Source organism: Cyprinus carpio, chromosome A3 (genome assembly GCF_018340385.1).
Source record: "Cyprinus carpio isolate SPL01 chromosome A3, ASM1834038v1, whole genome shotgun sequence".
Lineage (NCBI taxonomy): Eukaryota > Metazoa > Chordata > Actinopteri > Cypriniformes > Cyprinidae > Cyprinus > Cyprinus carpio.
The window spans coordinates 31,077,365-31,105,050 of record NC_056574.1 but is presented as its reverse complement, the minus strand read 5'-3'; the positions used below and the strand labels follow the sequence as shown (position 1 = coordinate 31,105,050).

At 36.1% G+C, this 27,686-nt stretch overlaps 2 protein-coding genes across 4 annotated transcripts in view; one reads left to right on the top strand and one right to left on the bottom strand.

The window, feature by feature from the left end:
- Positions 1-22,985, bottom strand: part of arhgap17b (Rho GTPase activating protein 17b) — a 35,454-nt gene extending 12,469 nt beyond the window's left edge. For all 3 annotated transcript variants that reach the window (XM_042729915.1, XM_042729925.1, XM_042729921.1), the window contains exons 1-16: positions 22,678-22,985; positions 17,322-17,361; positions 7,921-8,025; positions 7,767-7,843; positions 6,576-6,687; positions 6,421-6,497; positions 5,916-6,033; positions 5,761-5,829; positions 5,347-5,428; positions 4,552-4,679; positions 2,960-3,071; positions 2,527-2,608; positions 1,814-1,894; positions 1,622-1,735; positions 1,389-1,480; positions 91-226 (exon numbers count right to left, since the gene is read on the bottom strand). In XM_042729915.1, the coding sequence (XP_042585849.1) occupies positions 91-226; positions 1,389-1,480; positions 1,622-1,735; positions 1,814-1,894; positions 2,527-2,608; positions 2,960-3,071; positions 4,552-4,679; positions 5,347-5,428; positions 5,761-5,829; positions 5,916-6,033; positions 6,421-6,497; positions 6,576-6,687; positions 7,767-7,843; positions 7,921-8,025; positions 17,322-17,361; positions 22,678-22,730 (1,478 nt within the window). In that variant the 5' untranslated portion in view covers positions 22,731-22,985. The remainder of the gene's footprint in view (positions 1-90; positions 227-1,388; positions 1,481-1,621; positions 1,736-1,813; positions 1,895-2,526; positions 2,609-2,959; positions 3,072-4,551; positions 4,680-5,346; positions 5,429-5,760; positions 5,830-5,915; positions 6,034-6,420; positions 6,498-6,575; positions 6,688-7,766; positions 7,844-7,920; positions 8,026-17,321; positions 17,362-22,677) is intronic.
- A 1,814-nt stretch (positions 22,986-24,799) lies between these two features.
- aqp8b (aquaporin 8b) lies at positions 24,800-27,337 on the top strand. The gene is made up of 5 exons (XM_042729875.1): positions 24,800-25,137; positions 26,159-26,285; positions 26,358-26,572; positions 26,640-26,774; positions 26,887-27,337. The coding sequence occupies exons 1-5, from the start codon at positions 24,881-24,883 to the stop codon at positions 26,927-26,929; spliced, it is 777 nt and encodes a 258-aa protein (XP_042585809.1). The 5' UTR covers positions 24,800-24,880; the 3' UTR covers positions 26,930-27,337.
- The last annotated feature ends 349 nt before the right edge of the window (positions 27,338-27,686 follow it).

Here is a 27,686-nt window from a genome sequence, read left to right as displayed (position 1 = left end):
ACTGTGACAGACTCACTGGCCACTACATAGGACGCGGACACTACTGTGGAGTTGGAGTCATGTCTATAATTGCAGGGATGAGACTTGTACCTGTCTTTGCGGGGGGTGTCAGATTCGAGCGACCCCTGGCTGCCTGGGCGCCTCCTGTCTATGGTTCCAGCTTCTGAGTCAGGGGTCCCCGGGCACCCAGGCATAGCAAACATGCCTGAAACATTGAAGTCCACGTCTGAAGAGCAAAAGAGCAGAGGATATTAAGACACAGCCATGACTGAGTAAACCCAGAAAACACTGATCTTAACAAAGACAAGCTCAGTCCCCATCCCTAGTGATCTGCCTATTCAGGGAACAGTTGCAGACACTGTACGCAGCACATTTCCAGGAAATTATGCTGCTTCGCTTTAGTCCAGTCTGAAGCAGTATTGCTTGCATCTTTTATGAATAATGCAATTCCATGCAGTGTTGTTATAGTTATCTAAAATTAAAGCTTAATCTATTAAAAATAGTTTTCGCCAACTTTAACAAAATAAAATAAAATACATATTAGATTAAACTAAAAAAAAAAAAAAAAAAAAAAACTTAAACTTTAAAAACTCAAACAAAAAATGAGAAATGTTGCCTTTTCAACTGATTAAGTACTTAAAGCACTAAAATTAAAACTGAAATAAAATTAAATTAAAGCGATAAAGAAATATTATTACAAACTAATAAAATTGACAAAAGCACATTAAATTATGTGCTAAACCTGTTAATGTATATTACAAATATTGTTACTTCTCCATGTTTTATTATACAGACAAATATAAACAGACAACATTAGGAATATTGTTGGCTCTTTGAAAAAATGCTTTTGTTTTGTAAGTTGCTTTGTATAAAAGTGTTTGCTAAATGCATAAATGTAAAATAAAAAAAATGAATAAAGCTTAAAATAAAATTAAAATGAATGAAAAATAAATGTTAAAATACTAAAAATAAATCAATAAAAAATCCAAGATGGAGTATTAAGTGAGGCATTGGTTAAATATCAATATTTTATATAAAGTTGGCTCTAATTAAATTTAATATTTATTAACAAGTTAATAAACATTAGACCATGGCTGCAAATTTGTACAGTTGCAGGTATATGATTATAAACATTATAATGTACAGCTGCATTTCAAGTCTGACTTCAAATGTCACTTTTCCAATAGGAAGCTGGAAATTCCACGTTTGAAATGTCCAAGCCGGAAAAGGCAGAAATATTCAGCTGTGAGCGTCAGTCAAATCTCTAGTGCGCTTCTCGTGAGGAGTCACTTTTGAGGTTACATCTCCTTTAAGATGCTACCTTGTAAGACAATCTAGACAGTTAACAGTGAGGAAGCTCACTAGGTTTTAGACGGGGCAACTCTAACCTTCAGGGAAGAACCAGCTTGCATGGTTGATTATCAGTTCTATTATAGACACCACATGGACGGAGGTAGTAGCTGCCATCTCAGCCAGGCTTCTACAAGAACAACAAAACTGCAACATATCAAACTGTTTCTCAAGAAACCTAAACAAGGACATTTAACTGATAACATATGCAATTTGAGAAGTTTTATGGTTATTATTATGTGAGTGGATTGCTTTTGAGTTTGTATCTCACCCCTCTGTCTTGGCCCACAGTAAATTGGGTCCCAGTACGATGCTGATGTTGCTCGCTGTCATCTTATTTACGTCACTTTCTAGAGCAAGCTTGGCAAGAAACTTCACCAGGTACCTTCACAGACACAGACTAGCTGGTTACGATCACAATAGGTCGATGTTAAAAGTTAGTTTAGTGTAGTAACAAGCAAACCTAAAGTTGGACTTGTTGGCCTTTGGTAACATGTCACATACCACCCACAGCGCCTGAAGCCTCTTATCAGGGTCAGAGACACTGCAGACCAGAGAAAACAAGAGGAAAACAGATATATGACACAAGAATCTCATAAATGGCTTCAGCTGTACCTACACAACAAAAACTGAAAAACAAGTACATTTAATCACTTTTCATATGAGTGATGAGTTTAAAACATGAAACATCTTCATCCATATCATTTCTTAAATTCACACTTTTTAATCAGCATAATATTAGCATGGGTGTCATTTTTCATGGCCTTTTCTTTACAGGAAGTGACACTTTATTTTGCATTTAGGGTTAGAACTAAAATTATCAAATAAATGCAGCCTTGTTAAACATAAGAGACTTCTTTCAAAAACAATTAAAAACGTTGCCAACCGCAAACTTTTGGTGGTATATCTTGAACTGAAGCATGTAAATGATGCTGGTTTTGAGAAATTATGATTGATACAGAATTACTATATTAGTTGCTCTACAAAGCTAATCTCTTTGCAATTCATTGTTTGTTTGCTAATATGGTTTTATGCTTACACCTAAGTTAGTCATGCAAGTTTTTAACCAAATGTTCAAGATTTGGTGAGACTCACTAAAAAACCTATATTTTCTTCTGAATACAGAGGCACTGAAGTCACATGGACATTGATGTAGAGTATGTGAATGTGCTTTACTTTGAGGCTTGGATCCACTCTTCATACAGCTGGTAGGTCATCAGAGGTTCAGGCAGCTCTCTCAGGTAAGATTTGAGGGCTCCTAAATAATCACGGAAAAACAAAACCAACATCAAATGGGTTTGAAAACCACCAATTTTTGTTTTAACATGACATGCAAAGTGAAATCAGAATATAAGTGGATTCAAATGTTTGGCCATAACTGTGGTACTCTTCAATTTGGTGAACAGAACTGAAAACGTCAAGGTTTCAAAATAGATCAGCAGCAAAATTCTGGTTTTATAATCACCAATACAACCAAACATGGTTTAAAATCAAAGAAATATAGTCTCACTTTCAGTTTTGGGAGTCATTCTAAATGCAGAAATGCTAAGAACTAGCTGCAAACAAACTGCATCCTTCTACAGTTTCATTTGTGAAAAATGGCTTGTACCGGCTACAGCGTGAGGGTCAGAGTAAAACTCCTCCAGTTGGGAAGTGGAACAGTCCAGTGCCGCCTTTAACTTCTTCAGTTTAGACGCTCCAGCAGCGATACGGAACAAACCCTGGCACCAAAAGAAATGTGGAGAACACACAAGAGCTTTGCAACGTGCAGTACAGTATAAACTGAGATCCTTATGTATAAAAAAATGACTGAAAAGGCTGTTTTCATATGTGTCAGTGATGGTTTCACAGGGAAATGACTGTTTCGTTTCACTGCTATTATTAGTCTGGCTATAACCAAAAAGCAGAAGTGAATCAGTAGACGCCTCTAACACAGATATACTGCTACAGTGTCACTCTCAGAAATCCTCAACTATCATCTACACATCCATCTATCATCTATCCACCCACCCCTTCATTCATCCATCCATCCATCCAACCATCTAACCATCTGTCTATCCATCATTTCTTTATCATCTACCTATCATTAATCCACCTAGCCATCCATTTATCATTTATCTATCATCTATCCACCCATCCATCGATCATCCATCCATTATCTATGTATCATCTCCACCATTCATTCATCATCTATCATCCATCCATCCAAACATCTATCCATCTGTCCATCCATCGATCATCCATCCATTATCTATTTATCATCTCCACCATTCATTCATCATCTATCATCCATCCATCCAAACATCTATCCATCTTTCCATACATCGATCATCCATCCATTATCTATTTATCATCTCCACCATTCATTCATCATCTACATCCATCCATCCATCCATCCATCTAAACATCTATCCATCTGTCCATCTGTCCATACATCGATCATCCATCCATTATCTATTTATCATCTCCACCATTCATTCATCATCTATCATCCATCCATCCAAACATCTATCCATCTGTCCATACATCGATCATCCATCCATTATCTATTTATCATCTCCACCATTCATTCATCATCTACATCCATCCATCCATCCATCCATCTAAACATCTATCCATCTGTCCATCCATCCATCATCTACCCACCCATCCATCCATTATCTATCATCCATGCATCATTTATTTATCCTCTATCTATCATCTACCCACTCATCCATTCATCATCTATATCCATCTGTCCATCCATTCATCTCTGTCCATCCACCCATCCTTCATCTATTTATCATTTACCCACTCATCTATCCATCATCTATCCTTCCACCTATGTCTATGCATCCATCCATCCATCCTGAGACAAAAGGAATAAAAGACAAATATTGAGAAGATCAACACACGCAACTACAGGCAGGTTTTTAAAGCTTGATATTAATAACATAAAATGTTAACTTGCAGCCCCTCTTTTATATGGATTCTGACAACTATGCAACTTTATTTTTGAAATGCATGTCAAATAAATATCATTCAACCATTTAAAACTGGATCTGTACAAAAGTGCCCTTCGCAAAATATTCGTAAGGCAGAAATATTGACCACTTCCCTGAAAATGACAACTATCCGCCATTGTGTATGCAGTAACAATGTGCATTCACTTGAAACCAACACGTCTTGTCATCTCATGTGTTGTTTCACAGTGTCAGATACCTCTTCCTGCATGCCGGTTTCCAGTAGCATCATAATGCAGGCCTCGATGGGCAGAGCGATCTCTCTGTTAGTGCGTTTCAGATGTTCTTCCAGAGCCGTGCCAAACGCTGGCTTCTCTGTCCATTTATCTATGTCAGATGAAGTGAGAATGATTTGAGTGATGGCAGGAAACATTTAAGGATCATCACTAGGTGGGTGTGTGGAACACAGATTCTGTAAGTCGGGATAATTTACAGTGTGAACAGGAAGCTTTGAAAGAAAAAGAATGATTCATAGCTTGATGACTAGCCAGATCTCATAAAATCTGTCAAAAACATGCTGGGTCACAAAAAAAAAAAAACTATCTATATAGAAAATAATATAAAGTTTTTATAAAATAAAAAATAAATATAAATTAACAATATGATTATTTTGTCTAAAAACATAGACACACACAACCAAACATGTTCTATAAATATTGTAAATACACATTTATTGAAAATAAATAAAATATCTATTTTTCTATTACTGTAAAAAAATCTAAAGTGTCTAAACAAATGACAGTATTGACAAATCAGGTTGTTTAACATTACACTAATAAGAATTTTAAAGAAAAAAGTGCTTCATTGTTATGACAATAAATGTCACAAATGCAAAAAAAAGCCATAATTTATTTATGCAATATATAGTCTTTTGTTTTTAGGGTGAATGTGACCCAGACATGCTCTCTCTCTCTCTCTCTCTCTCTCTCTCTCTCATTAATCCAGCAGATGCTCAGTGCAGGACTGTCCAGGAAGTGAAGGGAAAATATCCCACCTTGCTGGGACTGTATGCTGGGCAGGACACTCTCGATGGACGCCAGAGCTCTTCTGTGGTATTCAGCTTGAGCTTCTAACAACTGTCAAGACAAACACACAAAAACTTCACACTTTTTCTATTTCTGTTTGAGAAGACAAAAATTTTGTGACTGAATGATCTAATAATTACCTATATACTGTAAAATATAGTATATAAACAATAGCTTTATTCATTGAAGTTAACTCCACTGACCGGATATGCTACTATTGTATAGTAGGAAGACCTATGAATACCATCAACCTTTGACCGGCTTATTAATGATGATCAGTGTTATAATTAAAGGTCATTCTGGTTCCTTATTTGCAAGTTAAATTCATCATTCCAGCATAAATCGAACATTATCAGACATCATTCGTCTTAGAAATGACTTACCAACACGTAATAGCGAGCATATTCTCCTTCCTTGGAGGAAAAGCTGTACATGTCTGCTGCCAGTTGATCCTAAATACAAAAAGAGATCAAACTAGATTGAATGTGCTACTGAAGGTTGCCCAGAAACCACAATAAAATCAGACACATATCCATACCTTGCATATTTCCATTTTGTTCTGAGCTTCATCCATCTCCTCTTTAAGTGTGTCAACTTTGGCAGCCATTGCTTGAGCATTTGCAGCTGATGGATACGCCTTTGTGGCCTGCTGATACCTGTATTATCAGAGTTTAAAGTATTTTCATTATTATTCAGAGCAACGTTTTTTATGCTCAGCAATGATGCATTTTTTTTATCAAAAAAATAAAAAGTAATAATTTATTCCTGTGATCAAATCTGAATATTACTCCAATCTTCAGTCACATGATTTTTTCTGAAATATTTTTTATATGCTGATTTAATGCTCAAGAAACATTTATTATTATCAAAATCGTAATCAGAATCTCTTGATGAAGTTCAAAAGAACAGCATTTCTTAAAAAAAAAAATTGTTTGCAACATTACAAATCTTTGGTCAATTTAATGCATCCTAGCTTAAGAAAAAGTATTAATAAAAATAAAATATAATCGTAATGACCCTAAATCGGTAGCATATATACACACCTGGCTTTTGCAGAATCAAAATCCAACACAAGCTTGGCTAAATGTTTCCTCTGCTTCAGAATGTTAGGAATATCCACCCAAGCACAAAAACAGAGATGTAACCTACAGTGCATGTTTAAAAAGCAGGTTATTAGCATGTCTTTGGCTTCACGTACCTCCGCCAGTTGGCTGAGAGGCTCGAGAACATCTCTCTCCAGCTGAACTTCATGTTGGCTCTGCTCAAAGGCCAGTTTGCTTTCAGCTTCTCCACACACTTCCATCATCTTCCTGTAGATACAAACACACAAAGGACACATGCTGTCTGGTCATGCTAAACAGATCCTAGATAATAGGGCTGGGCATATTGGCTCGTAAAAATATTATCACAATACTTTTCCCATATCATTCGAACATATTCATTTTGAACAATTAATGGTGAATGAAATGCATTCCACGTGTTTGTTAGACCTTGAGAATGAATGTAACCACAACTTGTTTGTTTACACATTAACTCCACAGAATAAGCAAAGGTTTAATTTACGGCCTCGTGAAATTGGTTTTGTTTATTCACATATTCTGTGTTTTCCATGTTTTGTTTTCTTTTCTGCATTCTGTGTTTTTAATAATATTATTTCCCAATGCAAAATATACTCTGTGTTTTCAGTTTTATTTTTCCAAATTCTGTGTTTATGATTTAATAATATTTCACAAGTCACTTATATTTAAAATAAATAAACTATTTTGTGTGCAACTCAACTATTTTACTATTTTATTGAATTCATAAGACGTTAAATAATTTAATCAGTCTTTTAAAATAAATTTACAACAAAACATTGCATTTTTGCCATTTTTGGTCAAATAAGATGCTGAATAAATTAAAACATGGGTAATAACTATCTTGGTTGTATTATATTCCATAAAATCACATCAAACACAACTAGTATAATCCAAAAAACAATGTACTCTTGCTAATCTATCACTATCAACCAATCATCATCAAGCAGCCTGAAGTCACATTTTCCATTATGAACAATAATAATTTAATATGTTACATCACTCTATTATGAATTTCTCTGGACGAAGAAATATTGTTGGGTAACAATGATGCTTCCACTCTATATTTTCACAGATCAGGTCCGTAAATACACTGACTGCCTGACATAACAGATGATTCAGAGATGTTTGGTCACATGGCTAATGAGACCACAGAAACAGTTCCTGAACGCGCCTCTCTGTTTGACTCAGAAAAGAGTGAGCGTTCAAATTTCTCTCATAATGGGTACTAATCACAGGTCAGATGGAACAGATCATGGGATGGTTCTGGAGGATACATGTCTGTCAAAGAGTCAAAGAGTTTATAAGCTCACCCGATGAGAGACTCATCGCCGAGCTGACTTCCTCCGTCCAGCATGGACTGTGAAAGGGCTGTGAGAGGAAGCTTTTTCTAAGAGCAATAAAAAAATCATTTCAGAAATGTGTACTACGGAGGGATTTATAAATGTAAAAGCAGCTGTTACTTACATGTCTCTTCTCCACATCTGAGCCCACGTTACCCTGCAGACACATGACCATCCTCTTGTGCGCATTATGAGAGACCAGTCGCACATTTTCAAGGCGCCGCTCAATCTGTAATATAATGCGCACATTTGATTTGAAGTCCATCGATTCCCAGTTCCATCATCAAAAGTTCCATTCAGCACACTAATGATCATGGCTACATGCACACCTGTTCTGCATTTCCTGCAAAGCTTAGTCACTTGAGTCACTTTTGCAAAGTATTGTATGTCCTAACACCCTTTTGAGTTTCCCGTTCTTGTAAATGTGCCTCTTCATTGATTTCATCTGCACTGTGATTCTGGTATTAAAGGACCGTTTTGGGTCTGGTGGCTGTCTCACAATCATCATGCAACTTTTTAAAAACCATCCTCATCATAACCCTGTTGAACGGACCAGGTTAGACCGGCATGATCTGGTTTACATTGCCTCTGTGCCAACATAGCCATGCTGTTGACCAGCAAAACTGGTGGAAGTATTCATCCAACACTGATTTATAAAGGAAGTCCTTTGGGTTAAGCTGGTTAAAAAGCATGACGAAGACACCAGAACAAGTCACTTATGCTCACCAAAACATCATTTAATATCTTTTAAAATGTAATGTATTCCTCTGATATTAAAGCTGAATTCTTCAGTGTCACATGATCCTTCAGAAATCATTCGAATATGCTGATTCGCTGCTCAAGAAACACTTATTATTATCAATGTTAAAAAAACCATTGCACAATATGCTAATATGGAATATGAAAATGTGGATGTGTTATTACGAAAAATATGATTTTCTCTGGGAAAAGCAGGAAAATTGAGCTTTCTGGTTGTTTCTTCATTGAGTTGGCCATCAGTTCTAGACTCATGACCTGCAGTCATAAACACAGACCATGCAGACGAGCCTGGATTGGAAAAGCTTTTAAAGTGGACAATATGGTTAAAGAAGTAAAGCTACAGTAAGTGTGAGGAACTATCTGAGCAATGCTGATCACTGAAATGCACTTTAGCACATACAAATGGCCTACATTTAGAGACCAGCTGGCTGTTCATCTACATCTTATAATGGATGAGAAACTCTGTCAAATGTATTTTCAGTTCTCACCTCCCCTCCTATCTGATCTGATTCTTTTCTTCCTCAAACCCCTCTTTTCATGTTAACTAAATCCCCTTCACCTTTAACACATTTATGAATGAAGGAACTTTATATTTGGAATGCAAATCTTTTTAAGTTACTTTTTAAGGTGAAGAAAATTTGGCCAGTTTGGATCCAAAATGGAACTGAGGTCTGTTTTCAGTTTGTGCACAATCCACAATCTGTCTTCTTACAGCTGGCACAGAAAGCTGCCAAACTGGCTGATTGTTTTCTAGCAGATTTCTTTCTCACATGTATGCACAAAAGCCGACTCCTAAAAGTGTGCCTGACAGTCCCTCAAATAGCTTCAGACAGTCGCAGTGGAACTGAAAGTCTCCGCGTGAGGTGACTGCTCTTTTTTTTATCTCATAGTAGTGATTTTTTTTTCTGAATCTAAAACATTTTTATATAAGCTCACTACAAAGACACAAGATTCAGAAAAGCAACCAATAAATGCAACCTAAACTCTGTTTGTATGTGCACTGTTTATTCTGCACACACTATCTGTGTTGTTTCAGCACCTGATACACTAAAGGAATTATGCCAATCAAATAATGCTTCAAACACGGGCACTGAATTAGAGCTGTCTGCAGTCTTGTCACAATTTGGCAGTTTGCAGCACTGCAAAAAAATCGATATATCTGTATGTATATATATATCAGAAACACACACACACACACACACACACACACACACACACACACACACACACACACACACACACACATACTCACATGCACACACAAATCTTAAATATTGCATTTAAAAATGTAACCTCCCCAATCATTTTCCAAAAAACAAGTGATCAGGTGTAAGATCCGGGTATGTTAATGGAATGAGGAAAAGGGAAAAATGAAGAGGAAAAGAGCTGCATTACAGATGTTCTGCTTCCAAGCAAGTCAACAATTTGAGACAAACAGGAAATGATGACGAGGCCATACCAGCCTGTGGTAGCACTCACCCTGCAGGGGTCGAAACTCCGCTGGAGTGATTTACACAGTACTGACTGTGAAGATCTTATTGACTTTAAAACTGTCGTCTGACAAGCTGCTCATAATATAAACCACACTCAAGTTATTCTTATAGAAGCGTAGACGGCAACACTGCAACCAACAAACGACCACACGACAGTAGACGCTATTTAAGGGGACAATACATCACATAGTTATATGACAGTTTCATCTGACATAACAGATGATATATTTCCTCAGATATAGATGATCTCATTTATTTTTTGGAAAAAAAAGGCAATTAGGTTGACATATTAGGACATGGTTAGAAACTTTTATCAGATATATTTATACAATAATACAACCAATAAAACTAGACTACACTCCCAGTTAAATAAATTGCAACAGCAGGATTTTCTATGAAACCAGACTTAAAATGCAGACCAGCGTTAAGTATCATTGATTACCATAATAGTTTAATAGTGTTTATTAGACAAATTAGATAAATTACAAATAAAAATATATATATCCTTGTATTTCAGTTTTCTTAATACAATTACGATTGTTGTGTTTATGTAATTTTAATTCGTTTTTTTTTGTAAATATGTCTATATAGTTTGTATTAACTGTTATTTATTAGTTTTAACATTTAACTTTTATTTCAGTTGTTGTTTTAGGTTTATAAAACCCTGATCTGTAATGAAATTAATCTGCGAAAAAAAAAATTCTCCAGTTTATTCACATGAATCATCCAAACTAAAATGAATGGGACTTTCCGATACTATAAACATAAGACAATATATTTTAGGAGAGTGCATGATTATTGCTTCATTTCTATGCAACACAATGTGACAAAAACCACACACACACACACACACACACACACACACACAAAAACAGCATTTAGTGATGATCTGTTGGTTGGAAAAAGCAGCTCATTAGTAGAAAAAAACTTTCCTGTTTTGAAACCAGCTAATGAAAAATGTAGTTCAGCTAGCTGTGTTACTCCCCAACGCTGGTTCACAAAAACTCCAACCACGACCAGAGAAACCAGCCGCAGTACAGCTCTGACAGGGGCCATCTGCCAACACCGCTGCCTTTTAACCTGGCAGGCCTTCAAAAGCCAGGAAACATCTCTCTCTGACTCATTTCAAAAGGGAGTGTATGGCCCATTATCATGCTTCTTTTCCCTCCTGCAAAGCCGAGGCAGCGTAAGTCACAGAGCAATCAGGCAGTTAAACTTTGACCCTTGGACAAGGAATGCATGAATGAAGGTGAAGGAGCAGCATATAAAGCTCTGGCGAGAGTCCGTCGAGCTTCAATGATTTCCCTTCAGCTGTACAGTGTTTCGCACAGGCATGTTTCAACATGTGGTGCTTTTTAAACAATGAGGTAGTGACAGATTAGGCTGATTTGTTTTGTTTTTAGAGTGAGTGTTTGCTTTGGAAGATTTTGGGTGTCATGCAGCAAATTACATATTTTTAGATTTATATGCATAATTACCAGCGTTTACATAAAGTTGCTAGGGCTTGGTGCTTTTTTAGCTATTTTAGCCTTTCCTTTGTTTATAACAGCCATAGTTGCACTCATACTCATGCAAACAGGTGTCAGAAATATTAAAATCAGTTAGATTCAGACAGTCAGTTGCTTTCCTGTTATCTACAACTAGTCAGAAAAAAGGAACAGGGAGGAGTGTGAAAGAGGAGCGATTGTGAGAAAGAAGAAGATGAATGTAAAGGACCAAAGGTCAACTGAAATACTCACCGAGTGTAACAGAAAGCAAAGGAGATGATAAGAGAAGCTCAAGATTAACACTAAATAAGAGCTAAAGTCATACTAGAGCACAATATCTGCTTTGTCATGGCTAATTCTTTATACATGTCCAGTATTGTGATTAATATGAATACACACAGAAGATATATAAAGGATCATCTACAATCAGCTAGTCTGTAAAACATTATATTTTTGACCAGTTTACTGCACATTATCCTGCTTATTGCACAACTACTTAACAAATAAATACATTTCAATATTAAATATTGATGTATAAATGTTGTTTTGTGATGATATGTATGGGAAAAAAGGCTGTGGAAAGACATGAAATGCCTTGCATATTGTAGGAAATTGTTTGGCAATTATATAGTTTAAATTCATTATGCAAAAATATGTGACAGCAGAATGCAGTGATTGAACAATCAGAATCAAGTATTCAAGCAAGCCATGAAATAAAACATAATACTCTTGTTATTAATTTCTTAAAGGCATACGTTGTCAGTGTTGTGCGCTTGCTTAGACCTTTGTTGTGATGAACTGTAAAGTGTGTTCAAGCGCTAGCAAAAGACAGTGTAAAGAAATACCCTTTGAGAGAAGCAGTTAAATCAGCTGAAGTTTAAAGCAGATCGTAAGTGGATTTATTTCTTGTCTCATTAGGGTTTAGCGCAGGTGTCATTGCTAGGAAACGCTTGTTTGTTTACTGTGTTGAGACGTGCTGCGTTTGGTCTCGTACTCTATCACATACGTTGTCAGTGTCGTGTGCTTGCTTAGACCTTTGTTGTGATAAACAGTAAAGTGTGTTCAGCTGAATTCAATTTCCGTTTTGTCTGGGTATAAAAAAAAGGTTAGTATACTGCGGCAGCCCTCCTGTTAAGCCCTCCTCGTGTGAAGACCGAATAGTGTAAAGACCATTGACTCTACCGTGCGACTCCACCGGGCAGGGACACCAGCAAGGGATATAAGTATTGTTTTGATTAATCTTTTTCTTCTTCTACTTGTTTCACTTCTGTTTCAGTTTTTATAACCAATTCTTACTGTGTTTCCAGATCCCTACTATCACTACCACTCGCAAACCACGCATCACACAATGTAGGCAGTGCAATCTTAACAACCTGCACACTTTGCCACTACTTTCTTTTTCTGTTGGTCTCTGGAATTGCCAGTCTGCTGTAAATAAAGCCGATTTCATTACTTCTATTATTAGTCATTCAAAGCTTAATCTCATGGCCCTGACAGAGACCTGGATCAAACCAGAGGACACTGCTACACCTGCAGCACTCTCCAATATTTTCTCATTTTCCCACTCCCCCCGTTTGGCTGGAAGAGGTGGAGGTACTGGTCTGCTCATCTCTAATGATTGGAAATTTAATCCTTTACCTTCTTTGGGTATCAACAGCTCCTTTGAATCTCCTTCTGTTACTGTTACCTACCCTCTTAAAATACATTTTGTAGTTGTCTATCGACCCCCAGGACCACTAGGTAACTTTTTGTATGAATTAGATGTGCTGCTCTCAACGTTTCCTGAGGATGGTACTCCCCTAGTTATGCTTGGAGATTTCAACATCCACCTAGATAAACCTCTATCTGCTGACTTCCACACTCTGCTTGCCTCTTTTGATCTCAACCGAGTGTCAACTACTGCTATTCACAAATCAGGCAACCAACTGGACCTTATTTTCACATGACACTGCTCCACTGATCATGTACTGGTTACTCCACTGCACACCTCAGATCACTTCCTCCTCACTCTTAACCTCAACATGGTTCCTGACACATCACTTACTCCTCCACATGTCATACTTCGATGTAACCTATGCTCACTCTCACCCTCCCAGCTATCTGCAATGGTTTCATCTTCGCTTCCTCCCCCTAAACTATTAACATCTTTTGATGCTAACAGTGCTACAGATACTTTCTGCTCCACTCTTACATCTTGTTTAGACACTGTTTGCCCCTTGTCTTCCAGGCCAGCCCGTACCACTCCTTCAGCCCCTTGGTTATCTCATGTTCTACGCGAACATCGTTCTAAGCTTAGAGCTGCTGAAAGGGTGTGGCGCAAATCCAAAAATACTACTGACCTCAATGTGTATCAGTCACTCCTCTCTTCCTTCTCTGCTAATGTCTCCACTGCTAAAAGGACATACTACCATAACAAAATTATCAATTCGTCTAACTCTCGCATGCTTTTTAAAACAACATTTTCCTCACTCCTTTGTCCTCCTCCTCCCCCTCCTGCTTCATCTCTAATAGCTGACGACTTTGCCACGTTTTTCATTAATAAAATTAAAAACATCAGTGCACAATTTTCCACACCACAATCCATCAAGCACATCTCACCAGCAAACATACACTTATTCACATCCTTCTCTTCACTCTCTGAGACAGAAGTCTCAAAACTCATCCTTTCTAATCATCCTACTACTTGTCTGCTTGATCCTATTCCATCTCATCTCCTTCAAGCCATTTCTCCTGCAGTTGTACCTGCACTCACTCACATCATTAACATATCCCTCCACACTGGTGTTTTCTCCTCATCATTTAGAAAGGCTCGTATAACTTCACTACTTAAGAAACCCACCCTCAACCCATCTCTTTTAGAGAACTACAGACCAGTTTCCCTTCTTCCTTTCATTGCAAAAACACTTGAACGAGCTGTATTCAACCAAGTCTCTGCCTTTCTCACATAGAACAACCTCCTTGACAGCAACCAATCTGGCTTCAGAAGTGGACATTCAACTGAGACTGCCTTGCTCTCAGTTGTTGAAGCCATTCAATTGTCATTCAGAAACATGGCTTTTCATACCATTGCTATGCTGATGACACTCAGCTCTACCTCTCATTCCATCCTGATGATCCATCGGTAGCTGGTCGCATCTCAGCTTGTCTAACAGACATTTCTTGCTGGATGAAGGACCATCACCTTCAACTCAACCTTGCCAAGACAGAACTACTTGTGGTTCCAGCAAACCCATCATTTCATCACAATTTCACCATCAAGTTAGGCACATCAACCATAACTCCTTCAAAAACAGCCAGAAACCTTGGAGTTATGATTGATGATCAGCTAACTTTCTCAGACCACATTGCTCAAGCTCTTGTTCTGTCCAGGCTGGACTATTGCAACGCTCTCTTGGCAGGTCTTCCAGCCAGTTCTATCAAGCCTTTACAATTAATCCAGAACGCGGCAGCAAGATTAATTTTTAATGAGCCGAAAAGAATACACGTCACTCCTCTGTTTATCAATTTGCACTGGCTACCAATAGCTGCTTGCATGAAATTCAAGGCATTGATGTTTGCATACAAAACCACCACTGGCTCTGCACCCCTTTACCTAAATTCATTACTTCAGACTTATGTGCCCTCTAGAAGCTTGCGTTCTGCAAGTGAACGTCGCTTGATTGTGTCATCCCAAAGAAGCACAAAGTCACTTCAAGGGACTTTTAAATGAAATGTTCCCTCTTGGTGGAATGACCTGCCCAACTCAATCCGAGCAGCTGAGTCCTTAGCCATCTTTAAGAATCGGCTTAAAACACATCTCTTCCATCTTTATTTGACCCTCTAACTTTAGCACTCACTATTCTAATTCTATTCTTAAAAAAACAGAATCTAAACTACCTTTCTAATCTTTTTGTATTCTATCTATTTTCTTTTCATTTATTGTACAATTATATAAAAAGACCTCTAACACTAGCTTGCTCTATTCTTTTTCTATTCTATCTGTTTTTTTTATTTATTATATTATTTAAAAGCCCTTGCTACGTGTACTGCGTTTAAGCTAACTGAGAGTTGTTATAGCACTTGTATATCATTGCTCTTTTGTTGTTTTTGATTGCTTCCATTGTCCTCATTTGTAAGTCGCTTTGGATAAAAGCATCTGCTAAATGACAATGTAAATGTAAAGGTGTGTACTAGGGATGCACGATTAATCGTATTTTAATCTCGATAACAATATCCACCTTTCTCGATTAATTATAAATAATCGTCACGATATTGGCCGGCTCGTTATTTATCCTGAAAGGTGTTTTTAATTTGGCATTTGCGTTATCTTGCATTGCTAACAAGTCTTACTAGGGTTCATGCTTGTGGTTGCCAGATGTGAAGAGCTTTAATCCCCAAAACAGAGCTTTTCTCCTTTAAGGATACACTTTCTGTCCGGTGTTTTATTTAATTTGTGCAATCTGGCAACCCTGTGTGCACTCACTGATGGCGCAACAAGCTTAGCCATCTCTCCACAGCGATATTCTTCTTACATGAAAGAGTCATATAGACAATGTGTGTTTCTTCACAACCCATTTGTACTGTTTGTGTTACCAAATGTGCCATGATCTAACTTTCACCGAGTTTCAATAATGGATCTATTGTGTGAGGAATAAATCCGCTTTTCCTACCTGTGACAGTACAATGGGGAAAAATGTACATAAATTGGAATTGTTGGAACTTATATTAAGAGTTTCTAAAGTTTTTACCAGTTTTCGTGTTGAAAATGGCATGGCAATGTTAGTTTTCAGTGTGTACTAACGATCTTTGAGCAAATTTACTGTGCCATCTGAGTGGCTTTTTCCCATTTGCGAACAAATTGTCACTTAGAAAATGTAATGCAAATACAGATGACAAAACACTAACCAAAACCATGAGTTTTGTATTATCATAGTTGGTTAAATGAAGTCAGTGTATAGTCACTGGAGGTGGGTTAAAGGACACATGAAATGTTATTGCATTTCCCTGCTGAATAAAAAAAATAAAAATAAAAAAACCCTAAAAACAGCCTAAGCAGGTTGACTGATTTTAGTTGGTCATCCAGCCCGGTCTTTGCTGGTCAGAAGGGTGGTTTTAAAGGGGTTTTGACCACTTCCTTAGCTGGTCAGGCTGGGAGACCAGCTGGAACAACCAGCTAAAACCAGCTTGACCAAGGTGGGAGACCAGCTTAAACCAGCTAAATTTAGGCTGGTTTAAGCAGTTTTTTTTTCAGGAGGATAGAATAATCGTTATTAATAATCGTGATTATAATTTTAATCAAAATAATCGTGATTATCAGTTTAACCATTATTTTGCAGCCCTAGTGTGTACTAAGTAATGCTTAGCACCTGAAATTAGCAAAAATAAAAATTCAGTGACTTCTAGGGTGATTATATTATTGTTGACCTAAACGAAAGCTATTAAAAATATTTTTTTCATTTAAATTAAGCTGATATAAAATATAAATACAGTATTAGAACAGTTAAAGCACTAAAATTACTAACTGGAAATAAATACAAACTAAAATATAAAAATACTTAAACACTAAAAATACAAAAAATAAAATAAAAAGATAAATCAAACCTAAATAGTGAAATTTAAAACAAAGAAAGGAAAATTAAAGTGACAAAAAAAAATGTAAAAAGCTAATTAAAATGTTAATAAAAACTTTAATAGTACACACATAATACTAAAATAACATTGGTGACCTGGGGGGAATTTTAGGTGATTTGTGCAGTCATTCATAGTCAGGATCAAGTCAAGGAAGGACAAAATATTCAAATATTCACCATAAGAAGGTCATCACTCAGTACTTCTGTCTTCTCTGCTCTGTGGACAAAAAAAGGGAAAACAGTGATTGGTTATATGGGCAGTGCTTCATGTGACTGATGCTCTTCCTCAGGGTGACTGTGAAAGCAGGTTAGGCTGGTACCACTATAAAAAGATACCAAATAAACAACACAAACATGAAAGAACATATCTTTGTGTAAAGCCTTCAATTCACTGGATTTCACCATCATTAATATCATCCATTCAAAACATCCACTGCACTTCACTTTTTCTAAAATTAAACATAATTTCATAATGTCAACAAACTGTCGATTTGGGACACATGTCAGAAGAAAAAAAAAATCCACTTCCTGCTTTCTGCATTCCACATTGTTTGTTATGGCAACAGCAGTACAGGAGGCAGGGCTGTTGATGCTTTACACACACTCTGTCAGCAAAAATGGGTGGAGCTTCATAACTAATGAGCAGAGTATCCCTTTGCCCAAAGGCCATAAAACTATCACAAATCATACTATGGGGACATTGTACAGTCAGAACGTTATTATGGCATCATCTGTGATAGTTTCAGCATTTTCATTTATTTATATATTGTTGTAATAGTTATGTGTTGATATGTGTTCTGCACATTATAACGTTATTTTGGGAGTTTTATTCATTGAAAAAGAAACTACTTGAGATAAAACCTTTTATCTTAAATAATAATAATAATAATAATAATAATAATAATAATAATAATGCTGTCTTCAAATATTCAAGATAAAAAACTAGCCCTAATATTTTATGCAGTTTGTCTCGTCACAAGTCAATTAAAAATAAAAAGCCTGTTTTATTAAAGTCAATATATCTTAAATATGCTATTATTAATAAACAGGTTATTAATAAGCTTTTTATTATTTTCAATATATCTTGAATAATAATAATAATAATAATCTATTAATCTGATGTACATCTGACTTGCCTTCAGAAATTAGGAACAGATGGTATTGCATAGGAAATTGTGTCATTGTGGAGTGTTTTTTTTCATGCGGTAAAACGGCTGAGCCAGTAGTGTAGTTAAAGGGGTCATATGATGCGATGTCAAGTTTGCATTTCTCTTTGGAGTGTTACAAGCTGTTCGTGAATAGATAAGTGCCCTAAAGTTGCAAAAACTGAAGTCTCAAACCCAAAGAGATATTTTTTATAAAAGTTAAGACTCGTCCACGCCCTCCTAAAACGCCTCAATTAAAGACGCCCCCACATATATACGTCACTATGTGGGAAGATTTGCATAACTTGTTCATGCAAAGAAAGAAGGCATAACTTTATTTATGCTGCCGTCGGCGCCATGTCTTGGAGATGCTGTGTGTTTCCTTGTGAAAGCAAAACTACTTTGTTTGGCCTTCCAAAAGAGGACACAACTAGAAATCAGTGGTTAAGTTGTATTTCAACTCTGTTCCAGAACAGTTCAACCCAAATATTCAGATGTGTGCAGCGCATTTTACGGAGGACAAGGTCTGTTTCCTGGGAGAGTAGCCTACAATGCTGGTGTTTTGATAAATAATACTGACTCACAGCCTGTAAGTACGTTTTCATATTAAAATAATTTGCCACTGATGACTCAAACGTGTGTTTTGAGCAGTGTAGAGTAGCGCTTGTTGTTTGTCGTTTCTACGATCACAAATGCAGTCATGGTTTTACGTTTACACAGCACGAAACGCAATGCAATGTGTAAAAAGACAGTACAAGTCATTATAATCAGTAATTATGTCCCTACTGGATGCTACAAATGCCTCGTTTGTAATGAGTTTTACTGGTTTTGTGTGATCGCTCCGGGACATACATCACAGTATGGTGAGGGGCGTAACATTTTCATCACACGCTTGAGGCATCCAGCCAATCACAACGCACTGGATAGCTGGCCAGTCACAGCACACCTCGCTTTTTCAGAATGATGAGCTTTGTAAAAAAACGATAAGTTTCAGAAAGCCGGGGCATAGAGGAGAAACAATAATGTAAAGTATGTGGAAAATAATGTGTTTTTTTAACCTTAAACCACATGAACACATCGCATTACACCAACTACACAAAATAATGATCTTTTTAGCAACATCATATGACCCCTTTAAAAAAAAAAAGTAAAACCTTGAATCTTTTTTTATAGCACACAACAAGCGCAACTGCTATTTATGTCTACAACTTTCATGTGATGAACTGACACACAGACAGTCCCTCCGAAAAAAGGGACCTTTCTCAAGGTCTAGCACCATGGTGATTATTTTGGTTAAGTAGATCAATATTAAAGTTCTTGACAGATATTAGAGGTTGTTAAATGCCATATACAACAACTTTTCTAAAAAAGAGAAACCATGAGAAATAACAGGAGAGACTCTACGCACATGCAGTACAGAAAACTGAGAAAAAAGTCACAAAATTGGTCATGTTACAAGAGAAAATATCCCTTAGATCACGTTACACGGGCTTGAGAATGTCCTCACGTTAGGCAGGAGGGAATTTTTAGATTTCCATCAATACTGAATTAGCATTGATCCTGTGTTCAGCAAATGCATATCGGGTTGTGTGTAAACCTCCAGAAATACCTCAGCTAACATTTCATACATTCAAAGTTGAGAATGCCGCATACATGCTATCATAAAGATTTATGAAGATCTAAGCCTAGACCATCAAAACGTCCTTTAAGGTACATGATTGATCACTAAAGTCCAAAAATATCTCCAAGTAATCTGATTCTGAGCACAAGATGAACTACACCATAATAATGAATAATGTGTTATTCTGTAAGCAGCACAAGATAACTCTACATACTCAAGCTTTCTTTGAGTACACAAAATTTATTTAATTGGTACACAAAATGTAAATTCTATATAATAACATAAAGGGATAATGCTCAATTAAGACAAATTGTTAAGAATAAAAAGCATAATCTTTAGCCATATTCGAGCAGAATCTAATTGGTCGCCATGATTGTAAATATAACAGCTGATCAACAGTACTAGAGCTCGCGTCTTGCATAATGTCCCTAACAGAGCTTTGCAGGCCTTTTCAGTTCAGTAAACACGTTTGACCCTACTAAACAAGGGGTTTAAGTGGCAATATGTTTATCTGAAAAGATTAAAATCTCTCCAGATTACGTTAGTTGGTATTTGGTCATTCAACAAAAGAGATATTGTCACCTACTTTTTATTTCCTTTGACTAAATTTTTGCTTTAAAATAAGAATCAAACCGCTTGCCCTAATTCCAACTCCAGCTCTCAACACTGCAAGCTAACAAAATATATATACATTTGGATAATTAAGTTATGTAAAAACGTTGCTTCTGAATGCCATCCATTTTGCAAACATCATGGGAACATTTCCCTGAACGTTCAAAAGTAGTAAGATAAGCGTCCAACGAAAACGAAAAATCCATGAAAGATTGTATACATACATACCATTTTTGTGCTAACATTTTGAAAACATTATTAAAGACCAGATAACTTTAAACATTCTATTAATGTTACTGAAAGAACGTTCAAGAGAACCTCACCAGAACGTTTGCCAAAGTTCTGAGAATGTTCTCTGTTGTTAGATCAACTAACTACTAAAATCAATGCATGTCGACAGAGGGCCTCTTGCTACGATTTTCTTTTGACCAGCTCACTGAACATCTGGTTTGGGTTTCAGGAAAAGAAGGAACTTCTATGTTCATCAGCATGCTTAAAAAGCTTAAGTATCCTGGATCTAAATGGAAAGAGTCCTGCTGTCTGCACCACCATTTTTGCATGATTTTAACACAAAATTGCCACCAGAGTGAAACGTTTTGGATGCAACTGTGTATTTTTGTGCGTTTATTCCATTTCTGATTTGCATCTGATTCAAAGTCAATTACATCTACGGCTATATTTTTGCATTTTTAACGTTCAAGACTTGTATGCAGCATCACTAAAGATACAGGATATCTCCTACAACATTTATCATTTTTAATCAAGGATTAAAAGTTACTCAAGTTAAAATGAATATCAGCAACTTTATACATCACAGAAGACCAAGCAATTTCCTACGTATTTCATCATTGTAAAATCTCTGACAGTGTTTCCTTTTGCAACAGAGGCAAAACCAACTGTGGCCGTAACTTAACTGAATGTACCAAAAACGTGGCGTCTCTCTGGCCTGGAAAGCTGCCATGAGAGTACTATACCGCCGACTCTGGATTAGCCCAGATCTGCATTCTGCATCACACACTCTGATAGACTGTGACAAGCGAGTGATGAATCTAGCAGCTGTCCGAGATGCTTAACTCACAGAAGAATACGTGTGAATGTAAATAAAGACAAGCTCATTGTGAAAAGCATCTAAGATATTGTGACCATACTTAACCCTTTCACCCTCGCACGACCAAATATGCAAAGCAAGGCAACTTCAAGACCGTCATTCACTGACAGGCACTTTAAAATGTCTCTGCCAACTCAAATTTCCTCTTACTGTTTCTGAGCAAGTTTGTTCCTTGAGATCTGCAGCGATTAACTAAAACTAACAATGTTCCTGTTTGCAGTATAAGGCAAGTAGTTAACTACTTGTTGATTACATTTAATTCTTTAAGAGCGCAATGATATAATAACGATCATAACCTCTACTTTCTCATTAACTATATATTTTAAAACTAATTTTTATCCATAATTAATACAAAGCATTATAATGTTGTAATGCCACTTAAACAATGCAACATTTATTTGAAATTGAGAAAAACATTCAGAAAAAAATAAGTGACAAATAATGTTTTTTTGGACCCATATATCGATCAATTTTTCATTATTGATGCATCCCTAATTATTGTTAAATTAAAAAGTCACAGTACTGAATACTAGCTACATTCACCTGCCAAGTCACAAAACAAAAACTGTTACAGAATTATACAGATATATCAGTCAGCCAATATGAATTTCACATTTTTAAACTGTTAATATATTGTATTTATTATTTCAGTCAAATAGATGTTTGATGATCCAGATCCTTATAGAGACAGGCCTATTAATATAAAAAAGAGAAGACCAAAATGTCTCAATCTCATTCTATCAGTCGAGTTCTGTAAAGTACAGTATATAGGAGACTCTTTACACTTCTACACGCAAATATCAAACACATAGGCCTACCATTACAATATATAGTGGATTCATCAATAGAATAACGCGCCCTGATCAAATAGCATGTGTAGTTTATAACTTTGACCACCTCAGAGCTTTCTTTTGCTCTGTACACTTCAGTTTTATCACTATTCAGTCCTGCGCGCGCGCACACAGCGACACTCCCAACTTTAGTGTAGCTACATATTTTACACGAACCATTGAAACATTAAAAAAAATGAGTATGTAACACACTAACCTGCCAACGGTCTGGTTGGCGAGCTGTTTCATGCGGTTGAACTGTTTCTTCATCTTGAATCGTCTTCAGCCACCAACATAAAAAACTTTGAGAAGTCGCTGTTTTATCAGACTGCCGCCCGCACGCGCGACGCTCCCATTGCGCGCGCACAACTGGATCCGAACCGCAGAGTCTGTCTCATTTACTGCTCATATTCATTTATGAACCGTGCGTCAAACGTGCTCCTTTCGTTTCTCATCCTCTCGATTTCTGGTTTAGTCAGAAGAGAGTAGTTACACTGAGGAAATAGGAAGTGCAGTTCACTTCCCTATTTTGTGACACATGACACCTTGACTGAGATAGTCTGATTAAATAACACTCTTGTTCATATAATCACATGGCTTTCGATATATGTTATAGGCTCAGATTTATGATAACAGTAGGTTTTTTTATTGCAAAAAAAAAAAAAATTCTAAATAAAAATCCACTTTATTTAAATCCATTCATTGTGTATTATGAAGTTAAATTACTCATTTTTTCTCTGTAATAGCGCCATCTTCAGCGTAATAGCTGCTGAAAGCGAATAAGATTTAATATGCAGTCCTTACATCTCCACGAAGATTTAGAAGAAAATTTGTGGAAATATTGATAATAAATCCTCATGCTGAATACAAATGAGGAAACATATATGCCATATTAAATGCTCCAGAATTAGCCCTAAAGCCTGACATTTGATTATTTTATAACTCTCAGACCAAATCTAAAAAATTAGTTGAGTATATTTGATACATGCTTTTATATGTACAGTATGATATATGAGAATATAGTTCTCATACAAAAAAAGCATTATCCGCCATATAAAATGCTCTTGAATTAACTTTATAAAGCCTGACATGTGAAATAATAATCAGATTATTGAACTTTTAGACAAAATCTAAAAGTGAGTTGAGTATATTTAATACATGCTTTTTGGGATATAGATATGATATAGGAGAATATGGAGCTCATACTCAAAAGAAAAAAGAAAAGAAAAATAATTAGCAAAATTATGGAATTTATTGCAGTTGTTGATAATTATGGCCAAATGTAAGATGAAATTTTGATAGTTTGTAATGTAAATTGTAAATCAATTAGATCTTTGTAAAACAGACTAGATTAGTTAAAAAATGCATATAAATGCCAGTTTTCACAGTATATCTCCAAATATTATAATATTTAAAAGCTCAGTTGTGATCAAAGCTATAATTAGGGGTCAAAACATAATGCAATTCAATACAATGACTGAGAGATGAACAATAAACATTCCTCAAAAGCTTGATGATACTCACATTGGAACATGTTTTCTGTATGGATAATCAAGCAAACCTTAGTTGTTTCTGTCCAGCAAGTGTTCATTTTTAAAATATTACTATACTTAAAAGATGAAGAAAAACTGTAAGCAATTTGACATTTATCAAGTCAAGATCATTCTTGCGCATTTAAACCACATTTTTTGTATTTAAATCTAATTAATAAACTTTCATACTGACACTGAAGAACACTAAACATTTAAGAAAAAATCTAATATATGTTATTGAGTTACTTTTCGCTTTGTTGCTGTACTAGACTTTTATTAAAGTTGTCTTCTGCCACCTAGTGGCCAAAAATCTTCAATTTCCGAGCGCCAAGAGTTACATTTGGCCTTCACAGTATAGGACAAGATTTTCTTTTTCTTTCTTTTTTTTTTTTTTGGAATGTTCGATTCACTAAATAACTAAAAAGAAAAACAAAGTGCAGTAACCGCTGAACCTATTTGCGCTACAAATCAGAGCGTTTATGATTATGATAATGAATTAAATAATAACCAATACAAGTGTTGCCGTGTCAAGCAGCATAACTGAATGTTTTTGTACAGATAAAAGAACAGAATAATTTCCACTATCAAGCAACTGATTCAGGTATTTAACTTCTACGTGTTTGTAGTTTTCCTTGTAATCTATATAACCAGCACAGGTTAAACTTTCTGCTGTTTAAGTCGTTTCTCTTCAGTTTCTCGTCTAAATTAGTTGTTAAATTTTAATTTCCTTCAATATGTATTATTGACCACTGGTCGTTTATTATTAGTCTTTTCAATCATCAATTGCCCTTAGAGGTCAATGAGCAATTCACTCCCGTTCAAATGTAGAGTAGCATCCTCCAACAACATATTTGGACGCACCGAGGATCCATTCGTGCCTCAGAAGGGATGGCTGAAGACAAAGTGGAGCTTCACAACATGGAGAAAGCTCTGATGGATAAGATGGGACAGCATGATGTGAGAGACCCGAACCTGTTTGAGCGGCTCTTCCAGCCGTGTGTAGCCGAGCTGGTGGGAACCGCTTTCTTTGTGTTCATCGGGTGTGTGTCCGTCATTGAAAACGTGTCGGACGCCGGCAGACTACAGCCCGCGCTGGCTCACGGGCTCGCGGTGGCGGTGCTCATCGCATGTATGGCAGAGATCAGGTCAGGAGAAATGCATTTTTACTCATGGATATAGCATGCTGTATGTGGCTGCCAAAAAAGAACAAAAATAATAAATATTATAAAAAATAGCATACCGAGTGTGACCTTTCAAAAGTTTGAAAATGCAATTAAAGGTTGGGGGAAAAAAGTGTATTTTTGATTTTTCTTTTATTGCTTTCTTATTTGTGAACAAAACACATATGTAGCCTAGACTAAGAGGATTTACATTTAAACAAAACTAATCTTTATTTTATTTTATTTTTTATAATAAAATACTAAACATTTTAACCCCGTTTTCATGCAAAACGCATGTAATATAATACTAATATATATAATATAAATATGTGTGGGTGAAAAATTATATATATAGGCTATATGTGTGTGTGTGTGTGTGTGTGAGTGTGTAAAATGTACAAATATATATATTAAAAGGAATTACAAATTATATTTTATATAATAACATATATAGCTTATGATGTAATATATATAATAAAATACATTTTTATAAAATATATTTTAGTTACATAAATTATATTAAAACGTATTTTTATATAATAAATAAAATTGAATACAGTTTAAAACTATTTATATAATTATATATAGAAATTATATTTAACATTTAATTTTTATTTTACATTTTAATATTTATAAATTATATATATTAATTATAAATTATATATATTAAATTACATTAAAATTATTATTAAATGAGATGTACAGTAAATAAATCAAATGAATAATAAAGTTCTATTTCCTGTGAAATAATCTTATACATCTATTAGTCAGGATTGTGCACCTCTTATATAATATTAATCCACTGACCCCCTGCAGCACCAGCAGGGATCACTGACCCCCTTAGAAAACTCTCGATCTTCAGGGTTATGTGGCTTGGTGGATCTGGTGTGGTCTTGTCTAGTCTGGTTTCTCCAAAGGTTTTGTCCCAGTCCTGAGCATACCTCAGAAGTTACCTTAGGTTTACTGATGAATAATGCAATGTTTGTTTGTTTTTCTTCTGACACAGTGGTTCACATTTCAATCCATCATTCACCATTGCCGTCTACCTCTGTGGTGGGATGGAGTTGAAAATGGTGGCGCCGTACCTGATCTCTCAGCTTACTGGAGGTTTACTTGGTGCAGTCATGGCCAACGTGAGTAAGATACATGTGGCCTCGAACCATTCAATTCAATGGATTTGACATGTGTTTCTTGATCGCTTTCAGGGAATGACCTCAAATGAGAAATATGCACAAGCTCAAGGTGCGGCATTTACGGTTCTCCAGGCTGATGACCATGTTTGGAAGCCGTTATTTGGAGAAATTGCCATGACGTGTCTTGTTACCATGGTGGTTTTACTGGGTGCAGTTAATGCCAAGAGCAAAAGTCCGTTGGTGCCATTTTTGGTGGGCTGCACAGTAATTATTAATGTACTAGTGGGGTGAGTTCATTGATTATGTTACACATAATGGTGTGGTCTGGAGATGAATGTATTCTGTGGGTTTCAGTGGTGATGTGTCTGGTACGTGCTTAAATCCTGCGAGAGCGTTGGGTCCTGCAGTGCTGACCAACTACTGGACTCACCACTGGGTTTACTGGGTGGGACCCATTACTGGTGGCCTTATCGCTGCTGCATTAGTCAGGTGAGACTTGTGTCAAGCATTGAGAGTTCCATAGAAAGAGCTGAAATCATCATTAATCAGCCATATTCTACAGTTCTCAATTTGACTGGATTAAGATATTTTTTCCTTTCAGAATTTTGCTCGGAGACAACAACACCCGTCTACTGATGAAGTAACATTCAGTACAGCTTTCAAACAGACTTCTGGTTTTTATTTTCTTAATTCTCTGTCTTCTTTTGAGTGCACAAGAATTGAACTTATTCTGATGATTTGCCCATTTCATTTAGTTCAATAAAAATGTCAGATCATTTGCAGGCCTAAATCCTGCTGTGAAGCTGAATGGGGAAAGGTTGCTCTGGTGAATATTAATACTATTTAAAATTGTATATTTTAAATTAGGAAATTTTTAAATGGAATGGAAATTCTAAATATAATACATTATATCCACACTTTAATTTACACAATTGCAGTATTCTATTATTTTATGTTCATTCATTATGCACATTTTTATGCCCTTACATTACCCATTTCTTGGTAATTAATCAGAATAAACTCTGCAATACAAATGAAATGACTCTTTTTTTTTCACATATTTGGCAATCTCAAAAAGGTACTTACTAAATACACTCATGTCAAAAGTGTGTTTGAGCCTGTTAACATGTATGGATTTAACACAGGTGATATATGAACTCATTGTGGGAAGCTTTAAAAGCACCATGTCAAAGGTGATGACCCTGTCATATCTGTCACAGGTTGGTTAGAGAGGTTAGTCATCAGCTGAGTAAAAGAGGTGGACGTGGGGACTATTGGTAACACTTTAAGTCCACTACAAATTTAAAGAAAGCATAAGAGATAATTAGCTTAGAGTTTAGCTCTTAAAAAAGAATATAATACTAGTCTATGTTGACTTATTCCTATCTATTCTCAGATAAA

Excerpts from the sequence above, each read along its gene's own strand:
- aqp8b (XM_042729875.1), top strand. The coding sequence starts at position 24,881 with ATGGCTGAAGACAAAGTGGAGCTTCACAACATGGAGAAAGCTCTGATG. Across the intron at positions 25,138-26,158 it reads GCATGTATGGCAGAGATCAG|TGGTTCACATTTCAATCCAT; the intron begins GTCAGGAGAAAT and ends CTTCTGACACAG. Across the intron at positions 26,573-26,639 it reads ATTATTAATGTACTAGTGGG|TGGTGATGTGTCTGGTACGT; the intron begins GTGAGTTCATTG and ends TGTGGGTTTCAG.